Source organism: Lipotes vexillifer, unplaced genomic scaffold (genome assembly GCF_000442215.2).
Source record: "Lipotes vexillifer unplaced genomic scaffold, Lipotes_vexillifer_v1.1 scaffold536, whole genome shotgun sequence".
In the NCBI taxonomy this organism is placed as follows: domain Eukaryota; kingdom Metazoa; phylum Chordata; class Mammalia; order Artiodactyla; family Lipotidae; genus Lipotes; species Lipotes vexillifer.
This window is the reverse complement of record NW_006775074.1, coordinates 157,866-178,021: the sequence shown is the minus strand read 5'-3', so window position 1 is coordinate 178,021 and position 20,156 is coordinate 157,866. Positions and strand designations below refer to the sequence as shown.

General features: G+C 43.8%; 1 protein-coding gene and 1 non-coding gene across 3 annotated transcripts in view; one reads left to right on the top strand and one right to left on the bottom strand.

Moving 5' to 3' along the window:
* Positions 1-20,156, bottom strand: part of OSBPL10 (oxysterol binding protein like 10) — a 297,869-nt gene that overhangs the window by 183,782 nt on the left and 93,931 nt on the right. For both annotated transcript variants that reach the window (XM_007449637.1, XM_007449636.1), the window contains exons 2-3: positions 15,863-16,038; positions 9,397-9,476 (exon numbers count right to left, since the gene is read on the bottom strand). In XM_007449637.1, the coding sequence (XP_007449699.1) occupies positions 9,397-9,476; positions 15,863-16,038 (256 nt within the window). The remainder of the gene's footprint in view (positions 1-9,396; positions 9,477-15,862; positions 16,039-20,156) is intronic.
* Positions 14,873-14,945, top strand: TRNAW-CCA (transfer RNA tryptophan (anticodon CCA)). Its single transcript has one exon. It is a non-coding gene; the product is annotated as a tRNA-Trp (tRNA).

The window sequence follows — 20,156 nt, the reverse complement described above, 5'->3', positions numbered from 1 at the left end:
AAATATTAAATCGGGCTAGTATATTGTACAGTAAGAAGGATGAGCTGAATTTTTTTGAGACACAGGCAATTTCTAAAAATGTTGTCCGGTAGGCAGCACAAACCCCCTTCAACCTCCAGTGGAGAAGCTCTGCTCACAGAACCCCACACCCGGATGCAGGATCCCTGATCCTCAGCCAATCGTCCCAGCACGGAAGGCTTCAGCTGAAAGCGGGAGCCACTTTCACACTTCACTGTTCGATTCAAATAAGGGGCGGGGGAAGGAACACTTCCCCCAAAGAGCATTAAAGTTTAAACACCCCAAACCGTATCAAGTTAAATCAATTTTGAGAAACAAGACTAGAAGCTTCATCTGAATTGGCAGGAATCTGGAATTATTGAATATCTTTAAGGACATTTGGTTTTAAGACCTTCAAGGAGAGAATATAAAGAGAAGCAGGTTAATCAGTGACTGGGGAAGAGCTTCTGTCTGCAGATAAAGGGCCAACCTGACAGCAGCCTGAGAGAGCACAGCACTCTGCCAAACAGCCTCAGCCATGCTTTTTAAAAAGGAAAAATTTTACAAAGTTAAATGTTAACCATTTGAGTAACTACTATGTGTGTATATGTCAATGCATAACATGAAAATTTCAAAAAGTATCAAAGGGTACAGCTAAACCCCTACTTTCTTTCAACTCTAAATCCCCAGTTTCCCCCTTCCCTCCCAGGGGCAACCACTGTTACAAGGCCCTTACGTTTCCTTTCAAAGACTGTGTGTGGTGTGTATCTCTATTTGCTCTGTCTGTTGTTTGTTTTGACTGGTTGACTGCTTCCACAATGGTACACCTTCTCCACCCTTTTCTCCCCTTAAACTTTTCATCTATTTTAATGTTGGCTATTTAAACAGGTAAAAAATTTCTCTTCTGGGAATTCCCTGGCGATCCAGTGGATAGGACTCGGCGCTTTCACTGCCGTGGACCCGGGTTCCATCTCTGGTTGGGCAACTAAGATCCCGCAAGCTGTGTGGTGCACCCAGAAAAAAAAATTTCTCTTCTGATTATCTTAGAGACTCATTTATCAGAAATAACCCGTGCTGCAAGCCGAGCATACAATCTTGGGCAGTCTGGTCCTGCCCTTTTCCCAGGGAGATTGCCTCATGAGGTCCAACTTGGCAGGGTCCTCCTGCCAGCCCAGCACCCCTTATGGAAACTAACTCAGCATCTGGCTCTACAGTAAGAGATGACAGACGTTAACTCACTGAAACCTCACCACAACCCACAGTTCGATGTTCACATCGATAACTGTCATCCCCCTTTCATAAATGAGGCACTGAGGCTCAGAGAGTAACTTGTCCCAAGTGGCACTAGAGGACGGGTTGTGAAGCAGGTGGCGGGCCACCCCACAGCCTCAGAAAATGAGACTGGAACCACTGGCCACACAATATGAAAAACTGGTTCAGCCAAACTGGTTCAGTCGGGATTATTCTCGAACTTTCTGATGCATGGGGAATATAATCCTTTGGGCAGTCTAGCCAACCTTGTCGGGGAAAGCGTCATTACAATCAGGTTTTGGAGGAGGTTCTTAGCCTCTAGTCCTGAGTGATCCATCTTCAGGTGGAACCCAGCTCTACAACCAAGTTACCTGTCAACACAGATGTTCTGGCAGAGCTGGAAGAGTTCGTGCTATAAAAAGAACTGATGTTTGTGAAGTACTTAATGTCATTTCATCCTAAAAACCATCCTGTATGGTTGATGCCCATTATTTTGCCCCACTTACAGAGGTTAAGAGAGATTAAGTTACTCTAGACAACAAGACTAGTTAGTTGCTGTGAGTGGTCCAGGCACAGCCAGAAACCAGGTCTTTTGACTCCAATCCCCACTCCATTATACCAGATGTCCCATTTGTCCTCACAATTTTTGCTTATGTCAAAAAAGATGAGAAAAGTGAAGAGACAAGCCACAGAATGGGAGAAAATATCTGTAAACCATGTATCTGGTAAGTGTCTAGTTCCCAGAATATATCAAGAACTCTCACAATTCAACAATTAAAAATAAATAGATAAATAATGACAAAGGATTTAAGTAGACATTTTTCCAAAGAAGATACATGAATGGCCAATAAGAACATGAAGAGATGCCCCAAATCATTAGTCACTAGGGAAATGCAAATCGAAACCACAATGAGATACAACTTCATACCCACTAGGATGGCTATAATCAAAAACTGACAAGATCAAGTGTTAACAAAGATGTAGGAAAACTGGAACCCTCATTCACTGAGCATGTAAAATGGCACAGCTACTTTGGAAAAGAGCAGCTCCTCCAAAAGTTAAACAGAGTTACCATGTGACCCAGCAATTCCACTCCTAGGTATATACCCGAAAGAAATGAGAAAATACATTCACACAAAAACGTGTGCACAAATGTTCATAGCAGCATCATTCACAATAACAAAAAAGTGAAAGTAAGCCGAATATCCATCAACTGATGAATGGATAAAAAAAAGGTGGCGTATCATGAGGACTTCCCTGGCAGTCCAGTGGTTAGGACTCCGTGCTTCCACTGCAGGAGGCACGGGTTCGATCCCTGGTCGGGGAACTAAGATGCCGCACGGCCAAGGCAAAAAATAAAAATAAAAACGTGGCATATCCATACAATGGGATTATCCAGCCATAAAAAGGAATGAGGTACTGATTCATGCTACAACATGGAGGAAGCTTGGAAACATTATGCTAAGTGAAATCAGCCCGACACAAAAGACCACATAATGATTCCATTTACATGAAATGTCCAGAATAGGCAACTTCTCAGAGGCAGTGGTTTGGGATTGGCAGGGGTTGGGAGAGGAGGTGGGTGAGGGATGAGGAGGGACTGCTGATGGGCACAGGAGGGGTTTCTTTCGAGGGTGATCGAAGATTCTGGGACGAGACAGTGCTGATGGTTGCACAACTTTGTGAATACACTAAAAACCACTGAATTGTACACTTTTAAAGGGTAAATTCTACGGCTTGTGAATTATATCTCAAATCTTTTTAAAGAGATGGCAGCCCTTGCTAGCTATGCGGGCATGGGCAGGCATATTACTTATTCTTTCCATCCTCACCTATAAAACACAGTCATCAATTATACTCCAATAGGGTTTCCCTGGTGGCGCAGTGGTTGAGAGTCCGCCTGCCAATGCAGGGGACACGGGTTCGAGCCCTGGTCTGGGAGGATCCCGCATGCCGCGGAGCAACTGGGCCCGTGAGCCACAACTACTGGGCCTGCGCGCCTGGAGCCTGTGCTCCGCAACAAGAGAGGCCGCGATAGTGAGAGGCCCGCGCACCGCAATGAAGAGTGGCCCCCGCTTGCCACAACTAGAGAAAGCCCTCGCACAGAAACGAAGACCCAACACAGCAAAAATTAATTAATTAATAAACTCCTACCGCCAACATCTTAAAAAAAAATTACACTCCAATAAAGATGTTAAAAAAACAAACAAAACAATGCAGCCATAGTTGTACCTGCCTCGTAGGGCTGTTGTGAGACACACCTAAGATCATCCAAGAAAGCACCTCTCTTAGTATCTGCCATGTAGAAATGTGTTGATAGAGACCATTTGTTATTATTTCCTTTCCCCAAAATGTGTTCCTTTTGATTGCTGTTTTCTTCAATTAAAAAAAAAAAGTCAGGATACATTTTGTTTGAAATTACTCCTGATTGATTTTTGGCTGCAGGAAGCTCAGAGCTCTCTCTACATAGAATCCTTAAGTACTTGATCTAATATAAAATACAACAGTATTCAATGAAAATTAAAATATGATAACTTGGGTATAGTTTAGGGAACCCAAATCCAGCACCACTACCACTACTAATACTACTGTTACTAACACACACAGGAAGGAGTGAGGAAGAGGAAGCAGGGCTGACATTTATTGCTTCAAATGCTTTATATCCATCGCGACTTGTCATGACAGTGGCAGGTATGGAGGAGACAGCTATGATTTCCCTACAGTCCTGGGCGTAAGGACACAGTCAGCCTTGAGGGCTGACACGTGTGCACACACGCACACACACACCATGAAAAGTGCTGTCATACAGGTGTGTCCTGGTATAAACGGGAGCACAGGAGAGAGCAGATCCACTCTTGAGCAGGCAGGTCAGGAAGGCATCACAGAACTCTACGAGCCTTGAAGACCACATGGGTATTCGCCCCAGGAAGGACGGAGAGGGAAAGGCACTCCTAGCCCAGCGAACAGCACAAACGCAGGAAAAGTACACAGTGTGCCATGTATCTGGAACACAACGGGTGCCCGAGAGTGAAGGTGGAGAAACCGGACCTGGCATGTAAGGTAAGGCATCGCCTGGCATCGCCAAAGTAAAGCTCTGGACTTTTGTCTTAGGAAGCGGGTGCTAGCAAAGGCTGTGTGAGCCAGGGAGCAGCCCCACTGGCAACCTGCCCTTGCTCCTCTGCTGCTCACAGAAGCTCGAACTTGCTTTTCCAGTAAGCAGCCTTGAGGTGACCTCTGAAAATGGTTTGCTGTTCACTTGACCCAGAAAACCTCACAAAATCATGCAAAACAAGAGGTTCAAATCTTCCTGTTCATTCTAAGAACACTCGTGAAACTGCCCAGGCCATAAAAGGTATGCACATCCAAAAAGCCGCCGAGTATCTGAAGGATGTCCCTTTACAGAAGCGATGGGTGCCATTCCATCATTCCAGTGGTGAAGTTAGTAGGTGTGCTTAGGCCAAACAGTGGGGCTGGATGCACGGTCGATGGCCCCAAAAGAGTGCTGAATTTTTACTGCACATGCTCAAAAATGCAGAGAGGGATGCTGACCTTTAGGGCCTAGATGTAGATCCCCCGATCAGTGAGCACATTCAGGTGAATACAGCTCCCAAAATGCGGCTCAGGACTTAGCAGAGCTCATAGTCCAATCAACTTGTGCATGAGCTCTCCCGGCCACACTGAGATGATCTTCACTGAAAAAGAGCAGATTGGGGCTTCACTGGTGGCTCAGTGGTTGAGAGTCCGCCTGCCGATGCAGAGGACATGGGTTCATGCCCCGGTCCAGGAAGATCCCACATGCCGCGGAATGGCTGAGCCCGTGAGCCATGGCCACTGAGGCTGCGTGTCCGGAGCCTAAGCTCCGCAGCGGGAGAGGCCACAGCAGTGAGAGGCCCGCGTACCGCAAAAAAAAAAAAAAAAAAAAAAAAAGAGCAGATTGTCCCTAAACCAGGAAAGGAGGTTGCACAGAAGAAAAAGATACCCCAGAAGAAACTGAAGAAACAAAAACTTATGGCCTGAGAATAAATTCTGCAAAAAAAAAATGCAAATAAAAGTTTTAAAAAAACACCTCAAACTAGTTTTCTTGGCAAACAGCTGTAGCGCAGTAAGCATGTAGTAGAATCTGACCACATGAGAACACCAGTTCCTAACTTCAGACGAGTAAGGTCAGGGTCCCTGTTGCACAGATGAGGCCACGGGAGAAGTAACAGTAAGCAGGATGTTCAACGCCAAGGCTGTGGCACAGACCAGAACTCCTCACCGGAAGGATGCAGGGGAAACCCAGAAGGAAGGACAGACGGGTGGGAAGCACCAGTCAGCCTTTTCAGATTTAAAGAAAGCAAAACACTGTCCATGGCGCAAGAGGAGATTAAACCGGACACTGGCAAGTCCCTCCTTAGAAACCATGAAGCCGTAATGGAAGCTTTATCAGCACTTTCCAACAGAACCTTCTGTGATGACGGAAGATGTTCTAACCCTGTGCTGTCCACTACGGCAGGCATCAGCCAAGCATGGCCCCTGAGCACCTGAGATGTGGTTAAGCATGACCGAGAAACTGAATTTCAAATTTAATTTCAAATAATTTCAGTTTGGACAGCCTCCCGTGCCCCATGGCCTCCACATTGGACCACACAGTTTTAGGACCTACCTCTTGTCCTATTCCTTATAGCTACTGTTTTTAGACACAAGGAACAGAGGGAGTTTGGGATCCCTTCCCACTTTTTAATCATTCCTTCTGAGCTATTCCAAACTGTTCTAAATTTGTTTAGTCATAAAAGAGAGGTATTCGACATCATTTGTTAGATGACTCCCCAAATTGTTAGCATTCACTCAGTGAGGTACCAGCAGTGCCCCCTCTAGGTGAATAAAACCAGGGACTGTTTTGAGAGAATCAGCCCACATGTTTTCATCATGACCATAAATATTCCGGTACGCGCTTCTGTGAGGATGGTGGGATGCGGTGGGGTCAGGACTGGATGACATCTGAAGTCCCTCACAACCACGTGGTTTCAGATTCCACAGACACCACTGGGTTGGTCCCGGTGGCAGGTGCTTCCCTGCCGTGATGCCGCGCAGCCAAGACAGCTAAGCACCTCTCCAAAGCCCTCTGGCTCACACCCCAGGGCGGCAGACAGTCAGGAAAGCTGTAGTCATTCGTCATCAGAAACCGAGTTTCCTGGGAGAACCAATTAAGCAGCAGCTACACATCTCCTTACTCTTCACACAAGGCATAACACACAGCCTGACAGAATTCCCCACCCATACCTCCCCACAACAGACAAGCCTTCTGATTCCCAGAAATAGTCCACACACCCCCATGCTTGTATGGAAAAGACTGGAAGGATGGACCCCACGTGGGGTCATGTGACCTCTTTCTGTTGCTATTTCTCTACACAGATAAGGCTCTGGAAGGATGCACGCTCAAACAGTATCATCAGAGATTAGGTCTGGGGCTGGGATTTGGGGTGATTTTTTTCCTTCTTTATACTTTCCTATCTTCTGAATGTTTTGCATTGCGTACAGGTGATGTTCGCAATTTTTTAAAAACAATGCTACTTCCATTACGGGAAAAAAAATGCCTTCACAAGCTGTCAGCAGTGAACTCGCAACAGGAGTTATGTTTGTGGTGGGGATGGGGGCGCCAGTCAGAAAGGAGGCAGCTGAGCCGAAAGGGGGCCCTGGGCGCCCCCCCCCCCGAGTTTGAACCCCACTGCCTCTCTCCCCATCGTGGGGTTGGCTGGAGACTTAACCTCCAGAGGCAGCAATAATCATCCCCTCCTGTCACACGTTCACCTTTTAGGGGCTGAAACGCCCAATTAGCATCCGAAGAGACTTGGCAGAAGTAGACTTAAAAGTAGAAGAGACTTTGTGAACTTAGTATACGAGTCAACCCCACAAGCGAATCCACCTTTCATGTTCTATTCTATAACCCAGTACTTCCGCTGGTATAGATTCATATATATACACACCTAGAGGTACCAGAAGATGTGTGTCCAAAGATGTTTATTATAGCACCATGTATAACAACCACAATCAAATTAAACGTCTGTCAGTGAAGGACTCAAATAAAGCACGGACATCCACCCCTTAGCACAGCATCTGGTCATCCTAACAGGAGTGTAGTAGATCTAGATGTCCAACAGGGAAAAATCTCCAAGATACATTAGTAAGTGTAAAAAACTCAAAGGATAGAACAGTGTGCGTGAAACGATCCATTTGTGTAAAAAACAAATGTAGAGCTACAGACACATACACATACACACTAACGTACGCCTAAATTTACTAGGCTGATGTACCAAAGAGCAGTCATCTCCAATGAGCACCTATGGCAACAGGTGAAGATACGTCCTTTTTATTTGATCCCCTTCTGTTCTATTTTATAAAAAGTAAAACAATACATATAAAAAGAAAACAATTTTATACTGCCCTGCCTAGGTGTTTATAAAATACTGATGTAATGTCCAGAACTCCTACCATAATTCCTGGAAAATAAACCAGGCCAGAGGGAAAAAAGCTTTAGAAGTGGGGCCCTACCCATATATGCAGACAAAACTATAATTCAAAAAGACATGTGCACCCCTATGTTCATAGCAGCACTTTTCACAATAGCCAAGACATGGAAACAACCTAAGTGTCCATCAACAGATGAATGGATAAAGAAGATGTGGCACATATATACAATGGAATACTACTCAGCCATAAAAAAGAATGGACCAATGCCACGTGCAGCAACATGGATGGACCTAGAGATGATCATACTAAATGAAGTAAATCAGAAAAAGAAAGACAAATACCATATGATATCACTTATATGTGGAATCTAAAATACGACATAAATGAACTTATCTATAAAGCAGAAACAGACTCAGAGACACAGAGAATAGACTTGTGGTTGCCAAGGGAGAGGGGTGGGGGAGGAGGGATGGACTGGGAGTTTGGGATTAACAGATGCAAACTGATATACACAGAATGGATAAACAACAGGGTCCTACTGTAGAGCACAGGGAACTATATCCAATATCCTGGGATAAACCATCATGGAAAAGAATATGAAAAAGAATATATACATATGTATAACTGAGTCACTTTGCTGTACAGGACAATTACCACAACATTGTAAATCAACTAGACTTCAATAAAATAAATTTTTTAATAAAGGAGTGGGGCCCTACCTATGATGAAAGACCACATTTGGAGCAAATCAAGAGGGGCATTACAGTGAGTGCAACTGTCGTAAGCGAGTCAAGGAGAGAAGATGCCTCCAGAAAGAAAAAAATAAACAAAATCATTGTGAAGAAATCATTTCAGGTTGTATTTGGAAGCAGAACAGGGAGGTATAACCAAGCAAGACATTTCCATGTCCTCCCTGAGCAAGACAGCAGATAGGTTACAGGAAATGGAAGCCTAAGAAGTCTGAAGTGTGGGTCTTCCTAACAGATACATGGAATACAGAAAAAGAATGCCTGTATATGCATTCATTTGTATTATTTTTTTTAGATTCTACATATAAGCGATAACAAATAGTATTTGGCTTTCTCTGTCTGACTTACTTATTTCCTGTATTTAAGGATAGGAGATCCTCCAAATAATCCATGAAAAATGCCTACCTCCCATCTCCTATCCCCTGCACATCTGTACCAAGATCTCAGACTGAATCCTGAGGAGAAGCTAATTCATACATGGATGCCAAACTACCTGAGAACATTCTGACACACTTAGACGCAGAAGCACCTTACAGAGTGCTTCGTCGAGCTGGGGTCTCGTTTTATTTAAGGGTCTGTGACAACAAGTCTTCGTGAACAGTAAATCTGACTCCTCTGCCACCGCCACAATGACACCATCTGCTCAAGCTTCTCCGCAGACCAGTTACCAGCTGCCTAAATGGACAACACAGAAAGACACAGAAGTGTCTTTCCAGAATCAGTTCCAATAAAGTGTCTGCATGCCCCTTCACTCTACCTACAAGCAAATCCTCCCACCTTTCTCTTGGCTTTAAATGTAAATGTCACAGGACAAGTATGAATTACTCGACGGTGGAGAACTTTAAACATACTATGGAAAACAGCTTCCCCCAAGAAGCCAATCACTGGGCTGAAGGCTGATCCCAGCAGATGCAACGCACCCGCTCCACCCCACCCCGCAGTGACTTACCTTAGAATTCATCTCCATGTGGTATTTGGCACAAGCTCGAAGCTGAGTCACCCAGAACTGTTTCTCTTTTGCATCAGCAGCTAAAATAGAGAAAGAAAGGCTTGGAGCACTTGAGCCAAAACACACCCAACCCATTTCTACACGCACCTGAGGGGTTGGGGGCCTGGGAATGAAGGAGCGAAAGGCAAATGCAGATGGTACTCATGCCAAAAATGTGATGACACCAAATCTCAATCAAAAATCCTTTTTTATTTTCTTTTTTTAAGAAATCTAAAAAGTTTTGAGAAACCTAAAGGGATTTTCAGAATTCCATCTTCCTGGATGGAATCACTTGAACACATTACAGACCAATTTCTCCAGAAGTAATCAATACACTTATATTCCTTCTCTTTTTTTTAATTTCTAACAGATCTTTTAACAGCTTTGAGATAGAATTTACATACATAAAATTCACCTGTTTTTAATATTAAGTGATTTCTAGTATATTTACAGAATAGTACAACATGACCATAATCTTGGTTTAGAACATTTTCAGTATCCCCCAAAGAATCCTCCACCCATCAGCAGTCACTTCCCATCTCTCTCCCCACCCCCTTTCCCATCCCTAGGCAACCACTAATCTGCTTTCTGTCTCATAGATTTGCCTATTCTAGACATTCCATATGAATGCTCCCATGCAGTATGTGCCTGTCTTCTTTTACTTAATGTCTTTCAGGTTCATCCACATTGTAGCATTTTTATTGCCCCTAACATATTTTTTTAATTCTCTCTTTTCAAATTATAAATACCAACTCAGAAACTTCAAACAGAACAACACTGAATAAAGTAAGTTTCTTGTCATTAGAAGGGAGTTAGAGGTGGAATTTCTTTTTCAGTGGGGCATTATCTAAGTGGCTGCAAATATGCTTTGTTAAAACACTTTGCTTTACTGTGTAGTACACAGTGGGGGCACCTAATATAGTCCTATGACAGGTGCTTAATGAAGGTTTCCCTGAAGAAGTGACAAAAAAATTCCCTCTTAAACCACATTAAAAACTTAACTTATGGGCCTCCCTGGTGGCGCAGTGGTTGGGAGTCTGCCTGCCGATGCAGGGGATGCGGGTTCGTGCCCCGGTCCGGGAGGATCCCACGTGCCGTGGAGCGGCTGGGCCCGTGGGCCATGGCCGCTGAGCTTGCGCGTCCGGCAACGGGCAAGGCCACGACGGTGAGAGGCCCACATATCGCAAAAAAAAAAAAAAAAACTTATTCGGAAATGTCTGTTATGAGAACAATTTGGCCAATTTTTAAAACTCTTCTGAAAAAGTCATTTCTACTTCTTTAAAAAGCAGCAGGGAAGAGAAAACATGATTATTTTTAATGCCTCTACCACATGTGGCTAAAAGGAGGATCAAAGTGCAGTGTTTGAGGCCCCCTTTGTTAACTATCGGAGTTGTAACGTGGAGTCATCAGCCTTTACAAAATTAGCGTTCAGTTGAATTACCATTTTAATATATGTTCTCAAGGGTTCTTATTATGACTGAACAGAAAAAGGTGCAAAATGTTGACTTACAGACCCTCAAATGCCCCCCAAAGAGACATTACGATACCAGCCACTTGCATAGTCACAATCATCCACAATCTACACCCCCATCTCTCAAATATATAAAATTATTTTCTTAAAAGGTCATGGACACATAACAGGTTCTAAAAAAATCCAAGTTAATTTAATTGCATAACTCACTGCATAAATATTTTAACAGAATATTTACTGCATAAATGTTGACTCTGCAGAAAACAAAATAATTCCCCTAGAAATTTGTATCATTTACAAAAATGAGCCTCTGTCATCCGTCAGTAAAACCCAACTTCAGCTTGAACTTCTGGTGAAGAAATCTGGAAGTGCAGACCAGCGTAAGACCAGGTGAACCCTACTTCCAAAGAATAAAAGGATTCTGCAGAAACTAGAGCCATTTTCCTTAGGAACATGAAGAATTGCTGGTTTGCAGCAGTACCCAAAGGCTCTGCACCAAAAACATTCCTAAAGCTGTTCGTCTATTAACAGCAAGATTCATCTCTACATGTAGCGAGATGTGACATGAGAAAACCAATGCCCAGATTCTTTGGGATGGACCAAAGACCAACCAGAAAGAGGCAGAAATGTGTCCTCCCTCTGCTGTAGTGGGTAAGTTTAAGCTAAATTTAGCTCTTGTGATTAGTTCATGCAGATAATAAAACTTTTATGTTTGCTATTAAAACAACCCTTAAAAAAAAAAACTTGGGGTTTAATAACCCAGAGAATAACAACTAAAAGGCAAAATGAGATGGCTCAAATGGTTAATTGGTTGGGCTGTTCTTTTGTACGGGTTCGTGTCATTTTAGAAACCACAGGCGGGTTTACAGCAATACAAGCCTACCTCAAGAAACAAGAAAAATCTCAAATGAACAAACTAACCTTACACCTAAAGGAACTAGAGAAAGAAGAACAAACAAAACCCAAAGTTAGTAGAAGGAAAGAAATCATAAAGATCAGAACAGAAATGAATGAAATAGAAACAAAGAAAACAATAGCAAAGATCAATAAAACTAAAAGCTGGTTCTTTGAGAAGATAAACAAAATTGATAAACCATTAGCCAGACTCATCAAGAAAAAGAGGGAGAGGACTCGAATCAATAAAATTAGAAATGAAAACAAAGAAGTTAAAACAGACACCGCAGAAATACAAAGCATCCCGAGACTACTACAAGCAACTCTATGCCAATAAAATGGACAACCTGGAAGAAATGGACAAATTCTTAGAAAGGTATAACCTTCCAAGACTGAACCATGAAGAAACAGAAAATATGAACAGACCAATCACAAGCAATGAAACTGAAAGTGACTAAAAATCTTGCAACAAACAAAAGTCCAGGACCAGATGGCTTCACAGGTGAATTCTATCAAACATTCTATCTTCTCTAAAGAGAAGAGCTAACACCCATCCTTCTGAAACTCTTCCAAAAAATTGCAGAAGGAACACCCCCAAACTCATTCTTTGAGGCCACCATCACCCTGATACCAAAACCAGACAAAGACACTACAAAAAAAGAAAATTACAGACCAATATCACTGATGAACATAGATGCAAAAATCCTCAACAAAATACTAGCAAACAGAATCCAACAACACATTAAAAGGATCATACACCACAATCAAGTGGGATTTATCCCAGGGATGCAAGGATTCTTCAATATACGCAAATCAATCAATGTGATACACCATATTAACAAATTAAGAATAAAGACCATATGATCATCTCAATAGATGCAGAAAAAGCTTTTGACAAAATTCAACACCAACTTATCATAAAAACTCTCCAGAAGTGGGCATAGAGGGAACCTACCTCAACATAATGAAGGCCATATATGACAAACCCACAACAAACATCATTCTCAATGGTGAAAAACTGAAAGCATTTCCTCTAAGATCAGGAACAAGACAAGGATGTCCACACTCACCACTATTATTCAACATAGTTTGGAAGTCTTAGCCACGGCAACCAGAGAAGAAAAAGAAATAAAAGGAATACAAATGGGAAAAGAAGAAGAAAAAGTCACTGTTTGCAGATGACACGATACTGTTCATAGAGAATCCTAAAGATGCCACCAGAAAACTACTAGAGCTAATCAATGAATTTGGTAAGGTTGCAGGATACAAAATTAAAGCGCAGAAATCTCTTGCTTATACTCTAACAACAAAAGATCAGAAAGAGAAATTAAGGAAACAACCCCATTCACCACTGCAACAAAATGAATAAAATACCTAGGAATAAACCTACCTAAGCAGGTAAAAGACCTGTACTCAGAAAACTATAAGACACTGATGAAAGAAATTAAAGATGATACCAACAGATGGAGAGATATACCATGTTCCTGGATTGGAAGCATCAATATTGTGAAAATGACTATACTACCCAAAGAAATCAACAGATTCAGTGCAATCCCTATCAAATTACCAATGGCATTTTGTACAGAACTAGAACAAAAAAATCTTAAAATTTGTATGCAGACACAAAAGACCCCAAACAGCCAAAGCAGTCTTGAGGGAAAAAAAACGGAGCTGGAGGAATCAGACTCCCTGACTTCAGACTATACTACGAAGCTACAGTAATCAAGACAATATGGTACTGGCACAAAAACAGAAATATAGATCAATGGAACAGGATCGAAAGCCCAGAGATAAACCCATGCACCTATGGTCAACTAATCTATGACAAAGGAAGCAAGGAAATACAATGGAGAAAAGACATTCTCTTCAGTAAGCGGTTCTGGGAAAACTGGACAGCTACACGTAAAAGAATGAAATTAGAACACTCCCTAACACCATACACAAAAATAAACTCAAAATGGATTAGAGACCTAAATATAAGACTGGACACTATAAAACTCTTAGACTAGGAGAACATAGGAAGAACACTCTTTGACATAAATCACAGCAAGATCTTTTTTGATTCACCTCCTAGAGTAATGGAAATAAAAACAAAAATAAACAAATGGGACCTAATGAAACTTAAAAGCTTTTGCACAGCAAAGCAAACTACAAAAAAGATGAAAATACAACCCTCAGAATGGGAGAAAATATTTGCAAATGAATCAACAGACAATGGATTAATCTCCAAAATATATAAACAGCTCATGCAGCTCAATATTAAAAAAAAAAAACAACTCAATCAAAAAATGGGCAGAAGACCTAAATAGACATTTCTCCAAAGAAGACATACAGATGGCCAAGAAGCACATGAAAACCTGCTCAACATCACTAATTATTAGAGAAACGCAAATCAAAACTACAATGAGGTATCACCTCACACCGGTCAGAATGGCCATCATCAGAAAATCTACAAACAGCAAATGCTGGAGAGGGTGTGGAGAAAAGGGAACCTTCTTGCACTGTTGGTGGGAATGTAAATTGATACAGCCACTATGGAGAACAGTATGGAGGTTCCTTAAAAAACTAAAAATAGAATTACCATATGACCCGGAAATCCCACTACTGGGCATACACCCAGAGAAAAACCATAATTCAAAAAGACACATGCACCCCAATGTTCACTGCAGCACTATTTACAATAGCCAGGTCATGGAAGCAACCTGAATGCCCATAGGCAGACGAATGGATAAAGAAGATGTGGTACATATATACAACGGAATATTACTCAGCCACAAAAAGGAACGAAACTGGGTCATTTGTAGAGACTGTCATATAGAGTGAAGTAAGTCAGAAAGAGAAAAACAAATATCGTATATTAACGCATATATGTGCAACCCAGAAAAATGGTACAGATGAACCGGTTTGCAGGGCAGAAAGAGAATCTCCAAAGAGAATATGAATCTTCTCACAGTTCCCAAGAAACAAAAAACTTTCTTCAACTATAGACAATTTTATATCATAGGTTTGTGGATTGTTTTATAGATCCTGAGATATGACTTGTATATTGATAATAAAAGAACCTCGGGAAATTCCCTGGTGGTCCAGTGGTTAGGACTCTGCACTTCCAAAGCCAGAGGCCCAGGTTCAATCCCTGGCTGGGGAACTAAGATCCCACAAGCTGCACAGCGTGGCCAAAAAATAAAAATAAAGGAACCTCAGCTTAGCCCGCCTCTGGGTAGCAAAGCTTGGAGGAAGATCAGCAAACTGACTCTGTGTGTGTGTGTACATGCAGAAGCATGCAGACACGTGCATTTGGGGTTTGGTTTTGTTATTTTGTTAGAAGAAGACTGACAATTTTTCCGGCAATGTGCCCATGACAGAATGCTGGAGGAATGATCTAGCGATCAAATCACACCGCTGCAGACAACTCTGGCCCATCAGAAAACCTGCGAGGCGGATATGCCTCGGGGGCGGCAAGACCTACAGCTCTGGCCAAATGCTGGGCTCCCCCGAGACCTAAGGAGAATGCTTAGCAGACCTCAGCTTTCAAGAAGCAAAGAGAAGGGGAGAAAGTGGACAACAGGACATAATACCAGTTGGCTTTTCACCAGGCTCTAGGGCCACAATGGGTTAAATAAAGTACAAGTGAAGGGGCCTTTACTAAGAGCTGGTTCTAGAGAAACTTTGAGCAGAGGACACCATGACCCTTAAAACGCTTGACCTGTGCTCAGATCACAGCCCCACGGGCACTGGAAGAAAGATTGACAGTATACGGTCCAGGAAAATATATACTGAGCTAATATGAAAAATCTGCCCAAGTCCTAAGGCTCAGCCAGGTTTGCGATCACTCACCTTTTGTTTGTCCTTAATTGCTCAGTTAATTAGGACAAACACTTCCTAATGTCATCTCCTCTCCCCACCCCAGGGGTAGGAGAAGCAGCATCTGTCACCAGAGTCCGCAACCCGGCAAATTGTTAAAGGTGATTTTTTAAAAAAAAAATCTAAAAACAAGAGAGCCATCACCATGGTAACTGTGAACCCAGGAGGCCCGTCTGAAAAGTTCCCAGGAGAAGAACGTACCTCTCAGTTTGTACATCTCCCCACTGGCAGAGTACACAACCAGCATATGGGGCCCTTCGTCACTCAGGGACACGATGGCGCCGGACAGAGACAGGGCCCCTCGGGGCTTCTGGTGTTTGCTTTGCTCATTCACAAAATACTGCAGGATACCAGCCTCAAAATCCAGCACAAAGTACCTGTGTGGAGAAACCACAGTGCATCAGTTTTCTCTCCAAGCAAAGAAGAAAAAGAACATAATCCTTAAACTGACATCAAGGCTCCCAATCCAGGATGCTGGAAGCTAAACGTCCCTGCCAGGCACCCACACAAGTCATCCCCGTGTAAGGAGAGAGCACCCAATTCTTAAGTCAAAGCAGAACTTGTCATGGCCCCTCGGGCAAGGGCAAGGGCTAGGCCCATTCTGGATTCGGTGCAATGCCCATTCATACGTAAGCCTCAGAATGGTCAAGAAGAGGGAAGCATTGGGACACAGACTCTGGTAACAGGCTCCATGTGACCTCACAGGAACAGCTGAAATTCACACCCCAGAAGCAGCAAGCTGGGACAGACTCCAGCCAACAGCCTGGGCACTGTATGGGGCCTGAGCTCCAGAGCTGGTCAATCCAGCCAACTGGAGGTGCTCACACAGCCCCCTGGGCACCCTCCAGCGGGCCCTTCCATGGATCACTTTTCACACAAAGTGACAAGAATTCCCTCCGCTCTGGGAGGCTGTAATGCCACTGGAGTCTACATTCAGGGTGAAAACAGGGAAACTGCTAGTTGCCTAAATCACTCAAACAAATCTTGGTAGCCGAGTACCTGGCCTGTTTCTCGTCACCATCTATCACCAGGAAGCAATCAAGACAACTTCCCCTTCTCCACCAGGACGAGCTGTCTTCATGTGAGACCCACATGCCCCCTGGGACCCAGAGGCTCACCACAGCCCCTGCTGACTCTCCCAGCCTCTCACTTTCTGCTCCACCCATGCTGGCTCACCCAGCTGCCTTCCACCCCTTTGCTCATGCTGTTTCCCCCACGTGGAGCAGTTACTCGAAGTGATACAGATTGTGACCAATCCATGACAGCGAAACTCTTCCCACAATTGGGCTTTGCATCAGCATCCAACTGCACGGTCAGTAGGTTTGTCTCATTAAAGAAAGAGTCCAGACATTGTCTGACACACATGGTGCACACAAGCCACAATACCAGTCTCAAATCAACCACGGCGCAATTGGGGGGTGGGAGGAAGCAAGTTCTTCATCAGCTTGAGATATACTTGCCACCCCTGTGGCTAGAACGTGGTTCCCTCCCCTATTTACTGCACAGTAACTTCAGGAACAACTCAGGTGCCACCAACTTGAGGAAGCGTCTCCTGACCAGGTCAAGTCTTCCTCCCACAAGCTCTCACTATGAACTCATCCCTCATGGCCCTGGTCTCATCCGGAGTCTACATTTGCAGGATTATCCGATTCGATGTCTGGTTCCCCCCAGACTCTCCGCTGTTTGGAGGCGGACAGTGCCTGACACCTCGCTGATGCTCAGTTAATATTTATTCAAGGAATGAATGAAAGGGAAAAAAACTACCAAATTCCACCCTCTTCAACCCATGCACCAAAGCAGCTGGGTCGCCACTGTGAACTTGCAGAGGCAGTGGAAAATATGTCACACTTTTGAGGGACATAGAGTGATGTTCAACATCGGTCAGATATAAAGCATACGAACAACTCAGGCAGTTTTCACAGTTTCGATACTCGTTGCACTGTATTCCTTTCAAAGACATAGCATCTTTGCAAAGCTGGGTTTTCAACAGTTGCTGGGTTAACAAGGAAACATCGACAGGGAATAGGAAGAGGGCAGCGATGCCAACAAGATCCCAAGGTTTGAGAGAAGCTGTGCAGAATCCGCAGGCACACACAGTCCATCAACAAGTACTTGCAGTTATTTAATGGAGAAACATATTCATAACGTAGAAACATAAACATTTATGTTGATTATTTTTTCAAACGGCCACTGAGTTGTTAGGACATCAATGTACATGAAGTTGTTTGGAGCTGACTGCTTTAATAATAATAAAAAAAAAAAAAGCTGGGGCTTCCCTGGTGGCACAGTGGTTGAGGGTCTGCCTGCCGATGCAGGGGACACGGGTTCGTGCCCTGGTCCGGGAGGACCCCACATGCCGCGGAGCGGCTGGGCCCATGTGCCACGGCCACTGAGCCTGCGCGTCCGGAGCCTGTGCTCCGCAACGGGAGAGGCCACAACAGTGAGAGGCCCTCAAACCCAAAAAAAAAAAAAAAAAAAAAAGCTGACTGCTTTCATAATAAATGAAACTGTAGGATTTTTTTTAACCTCTAAGCACCACGAACCAAGAAAGTTTACAAACTTCTGACCTAATTGATTCTCATAGTAACCAACAGACAGCCATCATTATTCCCCATTTTACAGGCACCAAGACTCAAAGAAACTCAAAATCTAAGTCCCACTTGTCCGTGTCCAAATCCACACCTGGTTCAGTCCAGCACTCACAAACTCTCCTTCAAGTCTCACACAAGTCCCCCGCCTTGTCGCTTGCTCCATGTCATCTCTCCTGTACCCACTTAGGTACTTTATTCTCCAAAGCTTCCTGCTCCAACAGAGCTAGCTGGGCTGAAAGCACCTTTGCCTGGCCACAGAGGCCCCACCTCATCCCCATCCCACAGAGCAGGCGCACCTGACGACCCAGGTCTCAACCCGCCAAAACTCCAATTCCTCTAAGAAACATTAATTATTTGTAACATTCCAAATGTCCTGGCCAAGGCTATTTATCGTTTTTACCCCTCTCCTTCCCTATCTCTCGACTCACAATAATAAGGATATACTTCTGGTATCCACGATTAGCATGGATAAATCAAGACACAAAAATGTGCTCCTGTACCAGGACTATTCAAATTGCGGTTCCTCGCCCAGCAGTATCAACATCACCTGGGAGCTTATCTGAAACGTAAATTCTTGGGCCCCACCCAAGGCCTGCTGAATCAGAAACGGGTGGGGGTGTGGGGTGGGGGTGTGGGGCGGCCAGGAAGCTTCCAGGTGATTCTGATGCAGCTCAAATTTGAGAAGCACTGGCCTAAACTAATAGCTCATCACCCAATCCCTGCCCTCCATTTCCAGGCGACACAAGCAGAATACATTTCCCAGCTTTCCTCGTAAGGACGTGTGGCCATTTGACTGAGCTGTAGCCAACAGAATGTGAGCAGAAGAAATGCAAGCCAGGCCTGTAACATACAGACAGACAGACAGATGCATGCACACGTGCGTGCGTGTGCGTGCGCACGCATGCACACACACACACACACACACACACACACAGATTGGAATGGAGACACCCTGCAGGGCAACTCGGGATCCACAACAGGTGTGGCAAAGACACAAGAGGGAAGCAGCCTGGATCCCCGAATTACCACCTGGAAGAGAGTCACCTCATTTCTACATGGATGAGAAAGAAGCTTCTGCTTATTAGGCCACTAAGATCAGTTAAAGAAGCCAGCCTGACAAACCCACAAAAAATCTTTTTAAAATGTGTCCATTTTCACGTCCTTCTACTTGAAATGTGCTCCTCTCCTCCCTTCTGTGACGTGAAGACCAAATTCCGCCAACGAGAGAAGACCTGGGGTGATTTCTGAGCCGCCAGTGGTCACATTGTTCAAATGCTGACCCTGCGCTTCTCTTTAAGAGTAAATGTTCTAACGAAACTGACTTATATGCAGTGAGGTGGATGGACCTAGAGTCTGTCATACACAGTGAAGTAAGTCAGAAAGAAGAAAACAAATACCGTATGCTAACACATATATAAGGAATCTAAAAGAAAAAAAAAAGAAAGTGGTACTGATGAACCTAGTTGCAGGGCAGAAATAAAGAGGTAGACATAGAAAACGGACTTGATGACATGGGGTGGGAGGGCAAAGCTGGGGCGAAGTGAGAGTAGCAACGACATATACACACTACCGAATGTAAAACAGTTGGCTGGTGGGAAGCAGCAGCATAGCACAGGGAGATCAGTTCGGTGCTTCGCGATGACCAAGAGGGGTGGGATAGGGAGGGTGGGAGGGAGCCTCAAGAGGGAGGGGATATGGGGACATGTGTATGCATATGGCTGATTCACTTTGTTGTGCAACAGAAACTAACACAGTATTGTGAAGCAATTATACTCCAATAAAGATCTATTAAAAAAAGAGCAAATGTTTTCCACGTGACCTATATTTAATGTCATGGTGACTGCAGCTGTGCAGACAGGGCTCCTGGCAAATCACAGCATGAAAAGCAAGAATCCGTACAAGTG